The 22,673-nt window shown below is 23.9% G+C and overlaps 3 protein-coding genes across 4 annotated transcripts; 1 reads left to right on the forward strand and 2 right to left on the reverse strand.

The window, feature by feature from the left end:
• Window positions 1-1,288: 1,288 nt before the first annotated feature.
• Window positions 1,289-5,890, reverse strand: LOC122852447 (ubiquitin conjugation factor E4 B). The gene is made up of 3 exons (XM_044152244.1): window positions 5,619-5,890; window positions 1,678-4,987; window positions 1,289-1,580 (listed from the first exon to the last, which is right to left on the reverse strand). Exons 1-3 carry the CDS (start codon window positions 5,640-5,642, stop codon window positions 1,516-1,518), a joined length of 3,399 nt encoding a protein of 1,132 aa, XP_044008179.1. The 5' UTR covers window positions 5,643-5,890; the 3' UTR covers window positions 1,289-1,515.
• Window positions 5,891-6,453: 563 nt separating this feature from the next.
• LOC122852449 (magnesium transporter NIPA2) lies at window positions 6,454-8,131 on the forward strand. The gene is made up of 4 exons (XM_044152246.1): window positions 6,454-6,663; window positions 6,741-6,860; window positions 6,940-7,082; window positions 7,171-8,131. Exons 1-4 carry the CDS (start codon window positions 6,594-6,596, stop codon window positions 7,906-7,908), a joined length of 1,071 nt encoding a protein of 356 aa, XP_044008181.1. The 5' UTR covers window positions 6,454-6,593; the 3' UTR covers window positions 7,909-8,131.
• A 947-nt stretch (window positions 8,132-9,078) lies between these two features.
• On the reverse strand, window positions 9,079-22,661 carry LOC122852452 (atypical protein kinase C). 2 transcript variants are annotated; one of them, XM_044152249.1, is made up of 10 exons: window positions 22,503-22,661; window positions 21,366-21,467; window positions 20,150-20,234; window positions 19,376-19,602; window positions 13,140-13,190; window positions 12,400-12,485; window positions 12,019-12,301; window positions 11,004-11,923; window positions 10,663-10,778; window positions 9,079-10,562 (listed from the first exon to the last, which is right to left on the reverse strand). In XM_044152249.1, the coding sequence occupies exons 3-10, from the start codon at window positions 20,203-20,205 to the stop codon at window positions 10,475-10,477; spliced, it is 1,827 nt and encodes a 608-aa protein (XP_044008184.1). In that variant the 5' UTR covers window positions 20,206-20,234; window positions 21,366-21,467; window positions 22,503-22,661; the 3' UTR covers window positions 9,079-10,474. The 2 variants fall into 2 exon arrangements, with proteins under 2 accessions (XP_044008184.1, XP_044008183.1); XM_044152248.1 differs by lacking the exons at window positions 19,376-19,602; window positions 20,150-20,234; window positions 21,366-21,467; window positions 22,503-22,661 and adding an exon at window positions 16,267-17,934.
• Window positions 22,662-22,673: the final 12 nt, after the last annotated feature.

Genomic DNA, 22,673 nt, shown 5'->3' on the forward strand with positions numbered 1-22,673 from the left:
TTTGATAGTTTAAACAAAAGTATTGTGCAGTAATTTAATATAGCAATTATATTGTACTTAAAAAATAATTGTTAATAAATTAAATACATATGATAAATTTATCCACTTAATATATTCTAAATATATTTACTATAATTATAACTATTATTAAATGATTAGTTTTATATTATTTTAATCTTATACATTGATAATATTATTAATTTGAATTTCGATTGCCAAAATTATCTTATCACTATTTTATATCTCAAAAAAGAAAAACAAAAATCATTAATTGAATTTATTAGATCTAATATATACAAACACAAGATGACTGATTGCTAATATTAATTATTAATAATAATATTGTTTCATTTTAGTACAGTCAATTTAGTACAGTCAATAATCAATGACAATGATAAATCACAAATAAAATCAGAAATAAAAAATGAAAGCATGTATTAACTCGTTAATGATAATTATTATTGACAATTATTTTTTTCTTTATTATATTTACACCAATCATGATTTTTTTTTCTTCATCCAATTCAATATTAATTTTTAATTATTTAAACTGGCAAATATGACAAGGATAATACTTGACATTGGAAGATAATTTTTTTGAGTTATATTCGCAATGAAAGTAATAATAATAATATAAATTTTTATGCGAATTCGGAATGCAAAAGTATATGAATAAAATTTTGAAAAAGTTAATTATTGCAGTGATAATATTGGCAGTGTTTTTTTTCAATTTTCGAATAACGAAAAATTAACATGATGTATAAATATCAAAATGAAAAAAATAATTCAAAAAAATTTCGATCAATTAATCTACGATAAATTTTATAAAACTCACTCAAAAAACATATTTACTTTTATTGAATCTTTTCGTTACGTTTTTTTTTTCAATTATATCGATAGATTTTTTTATTTTTATTTTTATATTTTATATCAACCACTACACTTATTCAAATTATATTTTTCACCACCATTCACAATACTTTTAAATGCTAGAGAGTACATTTTATATTTTATGAATATTTATTTATTCATCATACGTTATATTTATGTTTATTATTTTACGTATGTTTGCATCACTATCACGTAAATGTAAATGAATTTTATATTCAAATTTGAATACTTTTATTATTATTATTATTTAATAAAGCCTTATTAATTCATAGGCATCACGATAAACACATATTTACAAAGTCAAATGATTAAGAAAATTATAATTTCGCGTTTTTCTTTTTTTTTTTTAGTTTCATTTTCATCTCAAAATAATGACAACGTCCAAAAATTTACACTGTTTTAATTTATTTTTATCAATTTTTTTTTTTTATTTCTTTCTGTCTGGTAGAAAAAAAAGAACATTAATCTAAATCGAGTGCTTATTGGTCTATTAATGCACTGATAATTTATTTTTAATTTAATAATTTTTATATTTTGTTATCCAGTAACCGATATTGTGCAAAATATTTTTTTTTTTAAATGATTGATTCTTTAAATCTCACATTTTGTTTGGCACCACAAAATTTACAAATTAGCAGACTTTTTTTTCTCCTGTTTCCATGCTGATATTTTTTCTTTAAGATCAATAGCTGTAATAATAATAATAAAAAAATTAATAATATAAAATTGAAAATATAATCAAGTAAATAAAATAGTTATATAGTATTTAAATAAATATAAAATTACCAGGTGTTAGCATGTCTTCACTGAGTGGTTGACGACTAAATGGATCTGTTGAGCTATTTAATAAATGTCTTATAATAATTGCTTTATCCATGATAATACCAGATGGTAATTTAACTGGATCTTCCATTAATGTATCCATAAGTGGATCACGAAATTCTTCAGGTGCATCACTGTAATCTTCATCACGTGCACGATTATCACGTGCAATAACAGCAGCACGTTCAGCAAGTACACGAAATCTAGCAATTTCAGTTGGTGTTTTAATTGCTGATCTATCTAAACGATTTGATGCATCATCAAATAATTCTTTACAAAATGATCTTTCATCACTTGCTAAAGCAGCAGCAAAACTATCACAATCTAGATGTAAATAAATATCAACAAGTTGTCCAAGTAATGTTCTTGGTTCCCATCCATATTTTTGTGGTTTTCTAACTTTTAAATTTTTACATTTAGGTCCACATAATTGTTGTAAATTAAAATTTAACATAGCACTTAATCTACCAACAAGTTCTGGTCTTAAAAATGGTTCTTTAATATCAACAGTTAAATAATGAAACATTGATACTGTTTCTTTGGCAAGTGTTAAATATGATCTTGCTTGTCTTTCATCAGCAGATAATTGTCTTGATCTTGATTGTTGTTGTTCTTGTGGTAATTTACTCCATGCTGTTTGATCAGACATTAATTCTTGTACTTCATGAATTCTTTTTAATGATTCTAAACTTTCATCTAATAAAAATGTTGTATCATTCATCAACATATTAACAAATTTAACAAATTGTTTACCATTATTTGATTCATTAACAATTGATGCACGATGTACTGGACTATCCCACATTGATTTTAATATTAAACTAATATGATAACGTATTGAAAATTTATCATAAAATTCAGAGCTTGATCCAGTTGTTTCAATATCAGTATAAAATTTCATTAAATATGATGCCAAATATGTTTTTGATATTGGATGTGACATAACTTGATCATGTAATGATTCAGTTCTACCTTGTACACTTGGATTAATAACAAATAATACTTCAATTATTTTAGCAATTAAATATGGATTTCTCATACAATGTGGTGTACATATTACAACAAGTAACCATGTTATTAATGAATTTTCCATATTATTAGCAACAATTGTTGGACTATATTGTAATGCAAATAATAAAAATTCAGCAATATCTTCAACATACCATTCTGGTAATGCTGTAAATTTAATTGGTATTTGACGTGATAATGGAAGTTCTGGTAATACACTACCAGGTTTAACATCAGTTAATAAACCCAATAATACATCAGCAACTGTTGAATAAAAATGTAATGAACGTCGTAATAATACTGGATCAAGTAAACCAGCATCAGCACATGATTTTGATTTACCTAATCTTTTTAATTGTTGTTTCCATCTACGAATTAATTCTTTATTATGTAATGCAAATGCTGTATCTTTCCATTGTGATTCAGTTGATTGTAATTCATCTAACATTTTTTGTAATTCTCTTAATGCACGTAATTTTTTTTGATATTTTTGTAATGCTGGCATTAATGCAATATGATGACAATGTAATGTTATAAACCAACATTTTGTTGAAAATTTTGCATCTGGCCATTCTTTACCATGTTCATTTATTAATTTATCTAACCAATCATTTGCTTCTTGTGATGTTAATTTTAATCTTGTTTCATTTTTAATATCAACAAAACATGATGGATTAAATGGATACAATGTATCAATTGTATCTAATTTAATTTTAACACTTAACATTTGTAATATTGATAATAAATTTAACATAAAACCATCACCAGCTAAATTTGAATCATCTGTTTGTATTTGTGCACGTTTTTCATTATAACGTACTATTTTTGATAAATATGATAATGTTGTTTCTCTACATGAACTTGTTGTTAATATTGAATGTATAATACGATGTACTGATGTTCTTGTATTATCAAGTTCTTGTTGTATTGTTAAATTTATTGATTTATCCTCACTTGGATTACCAGTAAAAAATTTATCAGCAACTTTTGGTGAATCTTCAGCAAATATTGATACAGATAAAAATGGACCAAGATATGATGTTTTAGCAATTTCACGTCCATTTGCTGTTGTCATAAGTACTGGTTGAAATTGTATTTGTTGAGTTATTAATTTACATATTGGACGTATATTACCAGTTGTACCAATACGTATATCAATTAATTCTTCAAGTGCTTCTGTTGGACGTCTATGTGTATTACCAACTAAACTTGATTGTTGCATTGATAAATAAATACCTTGTAATAATGGTATAAATATACTATTAAATATCAATGTATTTGTATGAATTTTAGTAACAAGCTCATGAAGATAACCACGTGGTAATGTTTGACATAATAATGGATTAAGTAATGGACTTAATTTTTTATCAATATTATTATTATTACTATTATTATTATCATTGTCTGGTATACCAATTATATTTTGTAATACAAGACTTGAATATTGTACAATTTGTGATCTTAAATTTGCCAATACATCTGATATTGGTGGTACATTTGAACGTTTTGGATGATTACTTTCTTCAATTGATACACGTTTAAAACAATCAAATAAATATAATAAACTTTTTGGTGGTGTTAATTTTTCACCAGGTGGTAATGGTAATATTGGTAATATATTTGTTGTATGACTATCTGATTGTGTACACATTATTTCTGTATCACTATTTGGACTATCATCACAATCTGATAATTGTTCACTTGATATTTCTGATATTGGATCTTCATTTTTATTATATATTGACATCATTTCCATTAATCCTTGACTAATAATATCAGTATAATCAATTGTTTTATTTTCATTATATATTGATGATAATTGTGGAAGATTAACTGTACCAGCAATTGATTCTTTCCAACAAATACGTAATACACGTACAATTGTTGATGTTATATGATCTTGTAATATTTCATTAGTAGAACTTGTTCTTGATCTTTGTGATTCATTTTTTTTATCAATTTCTTCAACTTCCATATTTTCAATACCTGAATCAACATCAATTCCTGAATTATTAAATTGTTTTTCTATACTTTCATCAGTTTCCATTGCTGCTTCATATATTTTATCAGCTGAATCAATTTTATTTAATGAAACTGCTGGTATTGGTGAAGATGTAACAATGCTTGATGCAGTTGTTGAGGGTCCAGGTGTTGGAGGTGAATTTTGAGGTTGGAGATTAATTCCATTTGGACTTGTTGGCACAGGTGGACTATTTGTCTCTGATCCAGCTAACCCAGCTAATCTAGCCAATCGTCGTCTACGAATCTAAAAATCATTAAAATTATTTAACATCTTTTTAAAATCATCAGCATCAAATTAAACCTAACCAAAGCATCAATATATCAATGATAAGCTAAATTTAAATTCAACAAAAAAAAAACGTGTCAACAAAGGCAACAAAGACACCAACATCCATTTTCTTTTTTTTTTTTGTTGAAATTTATTTTTATATTATTATAAAAATAAACATGTTAAAAAAAAAAAAAATAAAATATAAAAGGGTCAATGCTTTATTGGCTCAACAAAAATATATTCAATTTAACTGACTCATTTTAATAAAGAACAAAGAAATTTTTTTTGTTGATATCTATCGCAAGCGTGTGTGTGTGTGTGTGTGTAGTTCATGTTTTTCTTTTTTTTTTTTAATTTTAGTTGATCTCTTTTTTTTTTTTATTTGGTTATGTAATTTTTTATATGACAAATAATTTTTGATAAAGGATGAATTGAATTTAATATCATGATTCGCAAAATATGATAATGATGATGATGATAAAGAAAAAAAAAAAAGAGAAACGATGTGTTGGCAGCATCATTGACTATTTGTTTCACCTGGACGACGAACAGAGGAGTGGCGAGGCAAGGGGGTAATAAACTTGGAAAAATGTGGAAAACTTACCTCTTCTTGAGTTAATTCACTCATTTTTAATGATGATTTTAATATTGGAGTATTTATTTGACACTTTGTTATATATTTAATTATCAATTTACTTGAAAATTATTTATTTTTTGTTATTTTTTTATTGTCTCTTTCTCTCAATTTGTCTTTATACACTACATGAACAATATGAACATATATGAACACGATGTTGATCTTCAATACAGAGAAGCTGATGTGCAACTGGCGATATGTCAGTGAAAATACAAAGTCACTCTACATCTGTTTTGCATTATACATATATTTTTTTTTTTTTTGGGTGTTACTCAAGCAGAGTTGGGCATGTACTAAAATGTAAATGTCATTAAGGTAGGTAAGTTACTAGTTTACTACTCAAGTAGTTCAATTTATGTCCGCCTAAGCGTTGATAGTTAAAAATTAATTTAACAAATGTTAATTAATTAAGATTAATTTAATAATATACAAAAGTACACATTCGTTTACTCATTAACTGGATATTTCTTGTTCTTTTTTTAACCATAGTAATAGGGCCGGTTTTTTCGTCCAACATTACAGTTAACTAAGGTTTAAACTCTAGTTAACTAACTAAGGATTTGGTTACCGACTGCGTTTTTTACATGCTTTAGTATTGAAAATATCAATCGATAAGTAGTTAATCCTTAGTTAGTTAAAGTTAGTTAATGCTCAGTTAACTGTAATGTTGGACGAAAAAACCGGCCCATAGACTCACAACAATAAATATTTTATTTATTAATATTGGAAATGAAATACAGTGTAATATTTTGAAAGAGGCTTTATTTATTTTACCCATGCCTGATTACAACCATGCCCCCTACACCCCCCGCCACACCAAAACATTCAATGTGACTCAAATTAAAAAACAATAATAAAAAAATAACAATTCATTGTAAATATTTTTTTACATGAAATTGTTGATATTTTAAATACACTTGGATGTTAATAAACAATTGTTAAATGGAAGATTTTAAAGCTACAGAATTTTATTCGGGTCTTGGACTTGCCATTATCTCCAATATATTCATTGGTTAGAAAAAGATTGTTTATTATTATCATTTTGACATTTAATTCTTTAATAATTATTGTAATTTTTTATTTTTCAAGGTGCAAGTTTTATTATTAAAAAAAAAGCATTAATTAATCTTCAAAAAAATGGTTTACGTGCTGGAGCTGGAGGGCATGGATACTTGAAAGATTGCATGTGGTGGGCTGGATTTTTATCAAGTATGATTCATAACATTTAATTAAACAAATTATATAAAATAATAGAATGATTATATAATTATTTATTAATTTTATTCAGTGGGTATTGGTGAAGCTGCTAATTTTATTGCTTATGCATTGGCACCAGCTTCAATTGTAACACCTCTTGGTGCCTTGAGCATTGTTGTATCTGCTGTGTTGTCATCAAAATATCTCAATGAAAAGCTCAACTTACTTGGCAAGGTATAATATTAAAAATAATAATTATTAAAAATTGATTGATAATACTAACAAAGAATAAATGAGATTAATAAAAAATGTTATTTTATAGATGGGTTGTTTTTTATGTATTATTGGATCAACAATGTTTATTTTACATGCACCAAAAATAGAACAACATGATACATTTGATGAATTAATAGCTAGAGTATTTAATGGTGGTTTTATATTTTATACAATGATAATATTATCAATTTGTTTATTTATTGTATTTTATTTTGGACCAGTTTATGGCAAAGAAAATGTCATTGTATATGTATTTTTATGTTCAATTATTGGTTCACTAACTGTCATGTGTTGTAAAGCACTTGGTTTAGCATTGAGAGAAATGATTTATGATGGAAAAAATCATATGGAAAATTTTACAATATGGATATTATTATTTTCTACAATAACTTTTATCATGATACAAATGAATTATTTAAACAAAGCATTAGATTTATTTAATACTGGTATTGTAACACCAATATATTATGTTTTTTTTACAACATCTGTTATCATTGCATCTACAATATTATTCCAAGAATGGAAAACAATGATTTTTCAAGATATATTAGGTACAATATGTAGTTTTTTAATTGTTATAACAGCAATATTTATGCTCAATGCATTTAAAGATATTGATATATCTTACAATGATTTAAAATCATTGTCATTACCTAAAAGAGATAATAGACGTTCAAATAATAATTGTGTAAGAAGAGATTACTTGGGTGAAGAAGATAAATTATTTGTTACTGTTGATGAACAACAAGATTATAGTTCATCTAATAATGTTAGAAATACATGACAAAAAAAAAGAAAAAAAGTTATAACTCAGGTTGTTTAGAATATTTTTAACATCCAGAAAATAAGACTTTTTTTCAATTGAAAAAAAAAAAAATATATTGTTTATACTGAGGCTGTGATTAAGTATATTCAAATTCATTAGGAAAAATTAATCAATAAATTTATATTGTTGTGTAAAATATTTAAATAATTTTTTGATTTATTAAAGAAATAATTATTCAAATTAATTTTTTTTTTGTTTTTTTATTTATCTAGATAATAATTTTCTAAAAATGATACATGAAAGTTATGGTTATTATTTAAAGAACTATTTCCCAATTTCTCAGTGAAATAAATATAGGCCATTGTGAAAAAAATAAAATACAATTACATTTATTTATAATTTATTTGCTTTTTATATTTAGAATCATTTTCTTTTTTATTTATTTAATTATTTAAATATCTATTTATAATTTCATATAATTTTGGCCTCATTATTATTAACTCCATTGTTGTTATTTACAATAATATTTTTTTTTTATTAATTTTATTTAAACTTTCTTGAGCTAGATTATAATTATCATAAGTATTTTTTTTATATATTTTATTTTTTTTGAAATTTCTATTATACTTACATCTTGTTTTCTAGCTGATTTTTTATATATTTTTATTTGTGCTACCATTATTTCGATACTGTTTTTTGTAATTTATCGTGAAACTTATTCATTTTATTTTTTAAAATTTTGTTTGCAGCTGATAAAATAATTTTATTTACTATTTTTTTTTTTAGTTTGAATAAATTTGGTAATAGTTGGCTGTATTATATGACCTCGAATTTAATTTTTGATAAAAATACTAATAAACTTTTAATATTTCTATTATTAAATTTTGAAATATTTTTTATTTATTTCATTTTATCGAATACAATGAGGCCACACTTTTTTTTTTTTCTCCTTATTAAAAATGTTGTTTAAACAACAAAAACAAAATATATATTTTATATAGTGTAATTTTTTGAAATTTGATAAACCTTATTATCAAAAAATTAACAAGAAAAAAAAATACTTTTAATTACTATTTACTTTCTTTGAATAATTTTACGTAAAAAAAATAATATTAAATTCAAATTCGGTGAATCTGTAAAAAAAAAAATAATTAAGATTTATACTTTCTCCACTTTTTTTTTTATTCATTTTTTTTTTTTGTTTATCTCAGATTTATTCTATGATAATACTTTACTTCACAACTGTTATCATACAATGTTCTGACTCGGCACAGATAATAATATTATTTAAATATGCGGAAACACTAAATAAGTAATGTCAATTATTCCATCAATATAACATTTTAATTTCAAATTAATATTTTATTATTACGTTAAAATAAAAAATAACAATCTGATTGCTTATTCACGAAATTTTATCATTAATAATTTTTAAGTAACATCAACTTAGCTGCTTAAATTATATAATTAAAAAGAAAAGAAAGAAAAAAAAAAAACACAGTCATCAATGTCAAAATTCAATAACTCCGATAAACTAATTAATCAAAAAATGATATATAAATTATTTTAAAAATTAATTTTACATTGATTACACATAAATTACAACATAATATAATTGACAAAAACAATTATAAACAAATAATTTTTTAATCCATCAGTTAATATCCTACAATATAAATTTATTTAATTTTTTTTATTTTTCTTTTAAATTAATTTATCAACTTTTATTCTTTTAACTATTATTTTCATTTGTTAATATAATATATTTAATATTCTTTTTTTTTTTAACTGTCTTTTAGATATATTTACAGTTGACTTAAGCACCAACTGGAAGGAATGTGAGTGAGATAGATTTGCATTTTTTTTTTTTTTTAAAAAAACATTTTAATAACTTATAAATTTAACAATAATTGTTAATGTATTTTTTTTTTCCATAATTTTCTCTACAAAAAAAAAAAAAAGAAAAAAAAAACTATAATTGTTTATAATCATTGGTTAACTAATTAATCGGTGGTTTATTAATTTTATGAAAATAATAATTCAAGTAACATACTTGTAAACCTCGAGAAAAATAAAATCTCAATTATTTTTTTATAATCAGCAATAACGTTTTAGATTTTTTTTTTTCTTTAAACTATTAAATTGTTTTTATTTATAGTAGATTAATAATTAATTTTGCAATACTTTAACGTAATTAAAATTGAATAAGTAAAAATCAGTACAACGGAAAGCAAAATGTTTTTTTTTGCATTTTTTTTTGTGAATAATCAATAATATTATCTTGATTATCATGATTTAATTTGTTCATTAGATTATATTTTTGTTTGTCATAATCAATGCTCATGTTATCTTGATTGTATCGATATGGTAATGTTGGTATTAATCGATAATTACTTAAATTACTATCAATATTATTTTTTCTATATAAATTAGCCTCATGAAAATACTCATCATCACTTGAATTTGAATTTTGTAAACTTGGATAATCAATTGTTAATGAGGATAATTTTTTTTCTAAATCATAAATATAACATTGTTGTTTATGAAGAAATTCTCGATAGTATAAATCTTCAATTGATTCATGTCACACGCAATCTTCACGTGACATCAAAAGAGGATTGACATATTCAAATCCTTCAAATTCACTCTGGTCTATTTTATCAATGACTTTACTGTAAACAAATATTTATAAAAAATTAATATATGTTTTTATTAATTATATTAATAATAATAATAATAATAATAATTGATAAATATATTTGTTTAACTTACGGATCATCGGGTGTTAAATGAACAGGCTCATCTGTAAATTCCGGTGGAAAGTTTGCCAAATCCCGGTCAGAGTCAAGGCGTGGCTTGTACGGTGGTGTGACCTGTTTTTTTTCCAACTGAAATATTAAATAAACATTAATATATATATTATTCATTGATTTAGTTATTTATTTTGTGTTTTTCTTTATTTTTTTGTTCTTGTTGAAAGTAAATATATAACTTGAAAATACTATTAAATTTATTTACAAAAAATGAAAATTTCTTTCAAGACTTTAAAATTTTTATAAACTTTTTTTTTTTCTACTTATAAGTAGTTGAATAAATTTGATTATTAAACTTACCGATTCCCATTCAATTGATTTGAAAAATGGATGAGATACAATATCAAGAAAAGCAGCTTGACCATGTCCACAACCAAGACGTTCAGTTGGATCTTTACATAGAAAACCTTTGAGTACAGATGTTGCTTTAACTGATAATGAACGTGGTATACGAATTGTTTTTTGTAATATAACTTGAAATAAATAATCTTCAGTATTTTGATCGGGATTTTCAGATGCACCAGCAATATCAAATGGACTACGTCCAGCAAGCATTTCAAATAATAATACACCAAGTGCCCACCAATCAACTGAAAAACTATAATCTTCACCACGTAATATTTCTGGTGCAATATAATTTGGTGTACCACAAAATGTTGCTGTTGTATCACCTTCTCTAACACCTTCTTTACACATTCCATAATCAGTTAATTTAACATGTCCTTCATGATCAAGTAATACATTATCTAATTTTAAATCACGATATATAATTCCTTTAGCATGCAAAAAATTTAATGCAAGACTTATTTCAGCAGCATAAAAACGTGCATGTTCTTCTGGTAAACGACGTTGTCTTTGCATATGAAACATTAAATCACCACCACGTACAAATTCAATAACAAAAAATAAACGTGATGGTGTTTGAAAACATGAATGTAAACCAACTAAAAATGGATGATTTGATGCTGTTTCAAATACATGTTTTTCTGTTTGTACCCAATCAATATCTTCATCATCAGTAACAAGTGCTTTTTTAATAACTTTCATTGCATATATATCTTTTGTACGTTTTAATTCAACCATTAATACTTTAGCATATGAACCACGTCCAATAACACGTATTAATTCAAAATCATTTAATGAATGTTGTCGTTGCATTTCACCACTACCATCAGCACCAGCAATTGGATCAAGTGCTGATTCTTCACTATCACCACTTGCTATTATTTTAAACATTAAAATTACATATAATTATTATATAAAATAAATAATATAATTAATTAATTAATTATAAATAAAAAAGATAAAAACTTACGACCACGTTGGGGTTGTTCATCAACAGTTGATGTTTCACCATTATTATCATCATCAATATGTGATGTTGGACTAAATGGTGGTGAGTCAGATGATACTTGATCACCATTTTTATCAACATTTTGTGAATCACTTGAAAGTGATGGTGGTTGTTGAATATTTGAACATGGCTTTCTCACATCTTTGTGACATTTTTTATGAACAAGAAGCTTACATTGTATACACTTGAAACCTTGTCTACCTAATCCCCAAATACGATCTCCACAATAAGCACAAAATGCTTTCTATAATAATAATAATAATAATTTAAAATACATACTTGATTTATTTTTCAATATTAATCAGTAATAACATAAATATATTTTTAATATTTTTAACTTACACGATTGAAACGTTTTGCTTGAAATATATGACCATTTACTCTGTATAATTTTCTCCATCTTCGTGCTCCACGTCTATAAATACTCCCTTTATAAAAAATAAAAAAATAAATATAAATGAAAAATTACATAAAATATTTTTAATTTATAATCAAAAAAATTAATTAATATACATTCATTTTTTACACCACATGCAAATATATTACAACTTTTTGGCGATTCTTTTTTATTCATTATTATTTTATTATACAAAATAATATTTAAACTTTTAAATACCATTAATTTTAATAAAAATAAATAGATGAACAATATAATCTAACGAACCAAAACAATTTATTGATTTTATTATTATATAGAAAATTTTAGTTTGTATATGTTTGTTTGTGTGTATTTTCAAGATTAGACAAAGTTCAAAAATACTTTATTCAAAATAATATTAACATGTATATACTACTATAAATGGTATTGATAGTTTTGGGCGTAAAAGCAGTGAAAATAAATGGTTGTTCAGAAACATGGATTATCGACAAATGCATATTCACGTTGTTCTACAATCATATTTGGATTTGAGCCAGTCTTACACGACTATTCAAAATATATAATTTATTTAATAATACACACTTGATGAATTTAATAATAAAAATTAATATATTATTTTCATTTAAATTTATTATTTATTTATTCAAATAATATATTTATTTTTATTTTATATTTTAGAATTATTATTATTTTTTGTACTCACTGTCTTCACCCTGGCATGGCATACCCGGTGCTGCTGGAACATTTGGAAATACTGTAACAAATAAGACAAAAAAACAAACTGTTAGTATAAAATTTATACATAATATGAACTTGTTAAATACTGCTAATTTATCATTAGACACTTTACATTTGTATCTAAATGATTACCTCAACAAACTTTTTTATTTTCAATTTGTTTTTCTATTTCATTGAAATTTATTATCGTAAATGTATGGATCATTTAACAATTTAAATAAAGACATATTTTTTATCATTTATATAATTTTCAATATATAAACTGTCGATTAAAGAGAAAAAAAAATGTTTTAAAAAAATATTGGAATAATTCATATGACAATATTGTCAGTTATAATTAGTCGAATAATAAAAAATGAATATTATTACTGTTACTAATAATAGTTAACACAATTTTTAAATAATATTAAAGTTTTTTTTTTGTTTTTATTCTACTAAATAACCAATAATAAAAAACTAAAATTCAACAGCGCATGATGTAATTGTCATTTTTTCAATACACAAAAACCTCTCTAGTAAATAAATAAATTAAAAAAAAAAATTTCAAAACCAGTCTACTGATATTTGGCATCAAACCAAACAACATTCAGCAATGTATTGTTTTTTTTTCTCACCCTGGAAAAGGGTTGACAAAACAATATACAATGATAAAAACGAAAAATAAATGAAAAAAAAATAAAAAATAAATAAAGCATCTCTCAATGTTGGCAAAATAAAATTAAACAAAAAAAAAAAAAAAAGCAATCGAAATACATTCTGGTCTGGTATCTTTGGAGAAATAAATACATGTTGACTAGAATGTTCTACTTTGAGTTTTCATCACGAAGCAATGTAAAGCTTTTAAACCATAGGTGTGAGCTTTTTTTTTTTGTATTATTTTATACCTTAGTATTCTATCCTTGCAACATTGACAATAGCACGAGTTAGAAATCAGTTAAAATTCTATTTCCTTTACTCAATCGACCATAGTAATTATAGATTATTTGAGCAATGGAAAAAAAAACCTCCAATAATTCTTTTTCAATATAATATACATATATATTATTATTTATTATCTATTGTACAATTTATTTGCTGATATTCAAAAGATTTAAACTGCAAAAATAACAAAAAATAACACTCACTAGTTTGGATTTCATTGATGCCAAAGTCCTATTGAGCTACAGTATTTACTTTTGTTTTATTTATTCATTATTATTATTATTATTATTATTATTATTATTATTATTATTATTATTATTATTATTATTTTGTTCTACTATTTTTATTATTATTAGAATTATTATTATTGTTTTTCTCTTTGAACAACTGAACTTTGGAGGTTCTTTAGTTTTCATCAAATTGACCTAGACTTTTTTTTTATATTATTTTTTCACGACGACCTCGAAGATGCAATCACATTTTTTCTAGTTTACTTTTTCATTTTTAAAAAAATATTTTTCTATTTTATTTGGAATCACCTTTTGTCAAAGAATTTTTTTTTTTCATATACAAGCTATTATTTTTTTTTTTTAAGCAACAAACTAATTACTTAAATTTTAAATTTTTTGTTTGAGTTATTTTTTACTAAATAAAAGCATTAAAAAATTGAGATTAATCATTTCGTTATCTTGTTAAAACCATAAACTAATTACAAGTAAAAAAAAAATAAATAATAATTGAGTATTCACATGATGTTAAAAATAATTAAAATATATTTTTTTGATAATAATTTTTTTGACCAATATATTTATATAAATTGTGACATATTCAATTAATAAGTTACAGAATATAGTTGATGGATAAACATGTTGACAAGAAATATTCAATATTGGTATACATGATATGAATTGTTGGCTTATCACTCAGTCAGCCAGAAAACATATTGGTCGTGTCATCAACTTGTATTATCAAAATTTAAACTATCAATAACCATCAGTGTCTACATAAAATTCAATAAAACCAATTTATATATTTTGTAACTTTTTTAATATAAAAAAAAAGTATTTATTTATTTTTAAAATTATAATATAAATTTGATATTATTTTTTGGTTTTTCAGGCTTAATCGAAATATGTTTACTTTTGAATCGCGTGATCTTGACGGAATTGATTTGTTTTTGACCCAAAAAAAAAAAACCAAGAGCCAACTACTTAAGCATTTCTATTATTCATATAAATAAACGAAATATTTTCATAAATATAACTTGAGTTTTATCAAAATGACTATTTATGTGAAATTAAAAAAATATGCAATAACCGGAATGCAATTGAATAAATTGCTCTATGAAACATGATAGTGTTTCATAAGAAAGTTACTCTATATATACTTTTTTTTTCTTTTTGTATTTGTGTATATTCATTTCATGTGGCTACTTTTATAACTTCAAGTTGGTTTGAGACTTTGAAAAATTAGGTCACAAAGTCATAATTAAATTTTTAAAAGCTTTTTTTGTGTTTATATATATTTAATTACCTATATAAAATAACAAAAGAGAAGAAAAAAAAAAAAGCAAGCCAACAACATGATATTAAGGGTTTACTTTTGAATAAAAAAGTTATTTGAAATTTTAATGGTTTTATGAGAAAATTTGCGAACAAACTAGAATATAGATGAAAGAAAATTGCCTGAAAATTACCACATTTTTGGTTTATTATTCCCACAGCATCGTAAATGGATAAAATAAATCATCAAACAAAATCCTATTAGTTGATATATCAGTTACGTTATTTTATTATTATTATTTTTTCATGTCTATTTAATTTATTTATAAATTAAGTAGATAAAATTAATAATAAAAATACTATATAAAAATATTTTTAAATTATATTTTTCAAAAATCAATATATCTCTTTAAATGCATCAAAAGTTAAAAAAAATATATCATGTTCATGAAGAAAAAAAAGGGAAAAAAAAATAAAGTCAATTTTTTTATTTTTCAACCATTTAAACTGGCGTGGTAAAAAGACGTTAAAAAAAATCAATTACCAAAGAGTATGTAATATTAAAAAAAATAAATTGAATAACTGTAATATTTTCTAAGAAATAATTACTATAATATGGTATTTTTTAAATGAAAGAAATGAAACGAAAAAAAAAAATCAATGACATACCCCAGGCGATGTCATTGAGCCAGACCTGAGATGCATAAGCTGGTCTAGGTCCAGATGGACAATGTTCATATCCAAGTGATCCCATAGAACCACCATGATCAACACCAGAACCACCATGATCAATACCAGAACCATGTCCATGAAGTTTACATGCAACAATACTTGAGGCAAAACCTCCTAAACTACCTTTACGACTTTCATAAATTCTTTCAGGAATAATAATTTCATCTTCAATTTCAATATCAGTACTTTCTTCATCACCAATATTATCATGACGATGTCCTTTAAAACTTTTTGTTCTTCTGTCAAGTGATGATGTACCAATTGAATGACAAATAACTTCAGTACGATTTGGATCTGGTTCATGTTGTTGTACATATGTTGAATGTAAATTCATTGATAAACTTGGTTGTTCATATTCAGCTGAATCACTACCAGGTGAACCTGGATATGTACTTGTACTTGCTCTTGGATAATGTTCAATACCAGATGATGAACTTTCACCAATTATTGGTGTATGTCGTCCAGCTCCAACAGCTGCTGCAGCATTTGCTGCCATTGAATATGTATAAAATGTATTACCCTCCATTGGATTTGTTTCATCATCATCAAGTACACCAAGATCAGTCATTTGTTGTGATGCTGATAATGGTATTGATACACCAGTTATTTCTGATGGTGTTTGATAAGTTGAATTTGAAGATTTATCTTTTTCCCGACGGGGAGAACGACCACGATCACTCACTGTTGTTGCGCTCCAGTAGCCCCAAGCCATATTTGTTTTTTTTTTTTTTATTACTTTTATTTATCTTTTATTTGAAACAACAAATTTTCTTTTTTCCTATCTTCGTTACTTGTTTGTTTGTTTATTACTTTTTTTATTTTTTTAATACAAGCTTTGAATATTATAAAATTTGATACATTAAAATATCACATTGATATTTTTTTAGCTTAGAAAATTTGTAGTAGTCACTTGAGACATGACCTTGTACTTAAATTTCATCTACAATTTTTCATTATGTTATTTTACTGAATTAATAAAATTATTTACTCTAATAAAAATGAATTTTGAATAGGATATATTTACAGATTATTCTGTTGAATAAATTTAAATTTTATTAGAGTTTCTGGATTCCAGATGGTAGTGTTGATGATTACAGCTGGGCAAGGTCAATCTTTTTTGATTTTTTAAAAAATCTTTATTTGTAGCTTTCGTATTATTATGTTTAAATAAATATTTATCATAAATATTATTTAACACAGACCAAAATGAATTATCCCAGGGCCACTCCTTGAATCACCGCGCAAATTTTTCTCGTCAATATTTGTCCTTTCTCGTCTCACACGACCTTCTAATCCCCCTCCGAGAAAATTTTTCTTTAATCAATCTATCAACCCTTTTATATATGTATTTTTCTCAAGTATTTTTTTTTTTTTGCTCACATGGAAACAATTTATCTCGTTGTTATCATCTCTAGTCTTGCATAAACATATCACAATTTTTTCTTTAAATTTATATTAATATATAAATATTAAAAATTGGATGATTAAATTATGTTTTAATTAAAAAATAAAATTGTATATTTAGGTGAATCTTCCTGACTGATTCACCCTCAGGTGAAAACGTCAGTTGACGCACCGGTTGATAGATATCGACTGCGGTGAAACTCGTCACTTTACGAGTGGCCAGGAACGATACATCGGCGACGACGCTAGGATTTTCTCTCTACCCAAATAATAATGCGCAATCGCAATGCCTTAATAAGAAAAAACACCAAATGTCGACGTTAAAAATAAAAAGGTTTGCATGTGGGTGAAAGAAAAAGCAAAAAAAAAAAAATAAAAAATAGACAATGAGGATAGGTAATTCAACATTACATTTCATGACACCTTGAACAATCGAAAAATCAATCGATCAACTATGAATCTTTTGTCTAATTTTTTTTTCCATACATTTTGTTTTTTCTTTTCTTTTTAATTTTCTTTTCCCTTTTTTAATAATAATTTTCTTTTTTTTTCTTATTATTTTGGTAGAAAAAAAAAATAGCTTGCTCGAGTGAATGGAAGTAGATTTTTATTTCTCTTCGTTTTTGGAGGGAGATACCTGTTTGATTATCTCAGACATGGGGGATGAATTCTAGGCGTGGTCACACCCTTAACTATCCACCAACTTTTGCATCAAATATGATTGCCCAAAAGAGGTATAAAAAGTTTGTTCTGGTATATTATTATCCAAACAATTTGAATTGCAAAAATTTAAAATATATAAAATGATAATTTGATTAATCAAGTTAAATTATAATATAGATATGAAAGAGAAAAAAAATTGAAGAAAAATTATTGATCGATTTGAATGATGTATAATGTATTATGCACAAAATAATTTGGGCCATCACTGACATCGCATGATTGATGAGAGACATACGCACCTATCGTGCATTTGAATCATCCAATTTAACGTGATCAGTAGACTAAAACGAGTATAACATCCTGCTGCAACATGCAGTCATTTAAAAAAACATTCTTTATCAACCATAAGCAATCATCAATATACTCTTATGAATATATAAATAGAAATAAATATAATTATTAAATTAAGTAATTAAAAAATTGATAAATATTATATGAAATTTCATTTACAAATTGATATTTAAAATAGTCAATACTTGGATATATATTTGTGACCTTTCTATATGTTTAAAAACTCGGAAGTATCAAATTTCCGATTGCGCTTTTGTTGATGGTTATTATAACGATAATACTTTTAACAATTGACAGATATATTTAAATCGATTTTCTCCCACAAATCTCAATTCATCCCTCAATATTTATTTAAAAAAAAAAAAAAAAAAGAAATTATTTCCTTTCTGTTTAAAATAATTATCACAGCATTTAAATGTTTCAATAAATATTTAAATTTTCAATTAAATTAAACACCTAATTATTCATGAGTAAATATTGTCTGAATAAATTTTTAATATATTAATTTATATTTCGTAATTAAGTTGACATTTGTTTGATCAAATAAAAAAAAAAAAAAGTAGCAAGAGTTAATTAACTATTTAAATATTAAAATAAAAAAATAGATATATTATTTTTATTAACTTACCATGAATTGTTATTTCAGTGTCTTTTTCAAGTTCATAAAGACGAAGTGCTTCGTCAAGTTCTTGTTGTGATGCAATACGACATGGATCACCCTCATCGTCTACCCATTTCATTGTAAATTGATCATTGCCAGATGAAGTTGCAGCACTAAAACCACAAATTGTCCGCATTTCCTCTCGTAATTTACCAACTGTCATTCCAGCAGTTATGTACGTTATTTGTACTTGTCTATAAATAGAAAAAATATATTAATAATCATCATTAATATTTAATAAATCTATAATAAAAAATATATTTTCATTTTTTTTTATTATAATATTAAACTTGCAGTATATTCATATTTCCAATTAATTTACTGCAGTATCAAAAACAAGTGGCATACGTGTCTTTGCATTTTTCTATTTAATAATATTATTTTTAAAATTTTTTATTATCTCTCAAGTAACTTGTCAACAACAAGCTAATTATAAACAAAAAAGAAAAAATTAAAATCAACGAAATTTTGATTTAAAATTTGAATGAAACATAGTTTTGTGTTTTTTTTAATTTATTATTATTGTTACTGTATCAATTGAGATATTTTTTTTTTATTAGATGAACACATTCTTAATTATTTCCGATTAAATAAAACGTCATGAAATTCATGCAATAGTTATTAAAATTCTAAACACGTGCTGCTGACTGTTAAAGAGTCAACTAATCATTCTCAAAGAGGCTAATAAAAAAAATTCTAAAAATTAATAATCCCATACAAATAAACAATAATTAAACGTACCCATTATAAATAATTTTAACACGAATATCGTCGTTCTCAGCTGTTTGTGTAGGCATTTTAGTTTTCCAAGATCTCACTGTTTTTCCTGTAAAAAAAAAAGAACGTAAAATTAATTATCAAATAAATTTTTTAATCAAATATGCTAATATTATTTGCATAAAATAATAAACTTTATTAATTTTGATATAATTTTATTTTTAAACTTTTATTTCTTTTTTTATTTAACTTGAATTTTTATTATTATCATCAGTAAAATAGGAAGTTAAAATATTGATTTTTATCAAGTCACCAAAGATATTTTATCCTTGACTTTTATTTATTTCATTTTCAATTTTTTTTTTCTTTATGCTTTGTTTTTTTTTTTTTTATATTAGCGATTTGCAGATTGTGCCAAAAATTTTCCTGGGTACAGCAACGACATCCGCAGAATTTTGTTTAACTCGTTGTCTTTTTACCGTGTTAACGTGACCCAGAATAACTTAAACTCTCTAACAGAGAAAGGATAGCTAGCCTAGCACATTTTATCTAAATATATATTTATTAATTTTTTTTAAAACTATTGTCCTTTGCTTATCTATCTTTGATTCAATAAAAAATTTATTTATTTTTTTGTAAATAATATTAAGATTATTAATGAAATTTTAAATATTAACAAATATTTTTTACATGACAATTATATTATTATTCTGTACTTGTAGATTGAAGCCAAGATATTTCATGGACAATATTAATTTTCTTGATCTTGATATTATTGTTGATGATTATTAAATTACCGATATCATCAACAGCAATTTAGATACTTGAAGATTATTAGATTTATATTTTTATGAACAAAATAAAATAACAAATAATAATATTAAAATATAATTTGTAATCTAGATTTTTTAACAATAAAATTTTCTATAAAAAAGTTCAATATTATTATTACAATGTTAATTGTTTTATATTATTTTTAATTTTTTCTCAAGTGTTTGTGCATGATAAAATAAATTTACTTAATTGCAATTAAAATAATCATTTAATTTTATTAACTTTATTAACTAATAATAGTTTTTATTTTTATTTGAAAATTATTATTTTTGTCGGTTTATTGAGGACATTTTAAATATAATCTTATTCATCCATAAAATTTAAAAATAGTTTTACCAGTAATACTTACTAATAATACTATTTTTGTTGTTTAAAAAATAATGTTAATTTTAAATGTTAAACTTACCACCAAAAAATTTACGTAGAGATGAATCCAAATAAAAGTAAGGATTTGTAAAAATATCCTCACTTTTTCTTGATTTTTTTAAAATCAGCACAAATTGTCTACCTGTTGTCATGTTTGTTAATCAATAAAACAATAACAAATTAATATAAATTAGTTGTCTTATAAATAAACTAATTCACAGTTATAAAAAACAAACAAACAACAAATTCAAATCATATTGAGCTTAAATTAATAATTAAAAAAGATTTTTAAAAATTTGAAAATTCACAAACGCTTGCGTATTTGTAACACACGTTAAAAAAAAAAACACTCAACTGTTTATGACAATTTTATAAGTGAACTGATAAAACACAAATAACTTGAAGCTAGTCAAAGCGAGTATTTAACAAAAAAAAAAAAAAAAAAGAGTGAAACATCAATTTAACAATGATGAAAAAATATGTATAAAAAAAATGAACAAAATACTAAATCGAACCGGACAAAGTCAGAATAAGTTGGTGACAATAAAAGTCGCTTGAATTCTATGACTGTTGTATATTAATTGTCCCCCCTTGATGTCAATTAACCTCGTTTTGTTGGAGGAGTTACCAACAGGGCCTTTGACTCATCCAACTTTGTGTACATCAAATCATTACAAATTATAAAATGCACATTATGCATCAACATCAATCATATTATTCGTGTTACCATGAAATTATTAATACATCTAATAAAACAAAATAATATATGATTAAAAATATATAATTAATTATATAATTAAATTACTAACTCAAAAAAATTCATGTAAAATAAATATTTACTTTTTTTTTGACAGACAAACAAACCGTTTTGTGTATTTTTTTTTTTATTTTTTATTTTACGTTGAAATTTAAAACTCGTTATGTTTATATTAAATTTTATCAATTGTAAATAATTTTTAAATAAAATAAACACAAATACGCTAGCGTGATTAATTAAAATTAAACTTTAATTATTGTAAAAAAAAAAATTAAACTCTTTTTTTTGCTAGAAATTTTTCTGCTATTGTTGTTTTTTTTTTTTTTACTTTTGTGTTGAAAATCAACATAAAAAAATTAAGTTAGGTTAGGTTAGGTTGTTATGATTAAATTTGGATATAAATTATAAATAATAAATTACCAATAAATTTCCATTAAATAATATGTTTTTAAGGTATTATTAAAAAAAAAACAATTTAATTTATTTTGGAAACACTAAAGACGCGTTGTCAGTTGTCACTTGTTGGCGGTTGCCATTTTTTTATTTTTTTTTTATCCCAACCCAACCCATAAAAATGAAATCATGGCTGCC

This window comes from Aphidius gifuensis, linkage group LG3 (genome assembly GCF_014905175.1).
Source record: "Aphidius gifuensis isolate YNYX2018 linkage group LG3, ASM1490517v1, whole genome shotgun sequence".
NCBI lineage: Eukaryota > Metazoa > Arthropoda > Insecta > Hymenoptera > Braconidae > Aphidius > Aphidius gifuensis.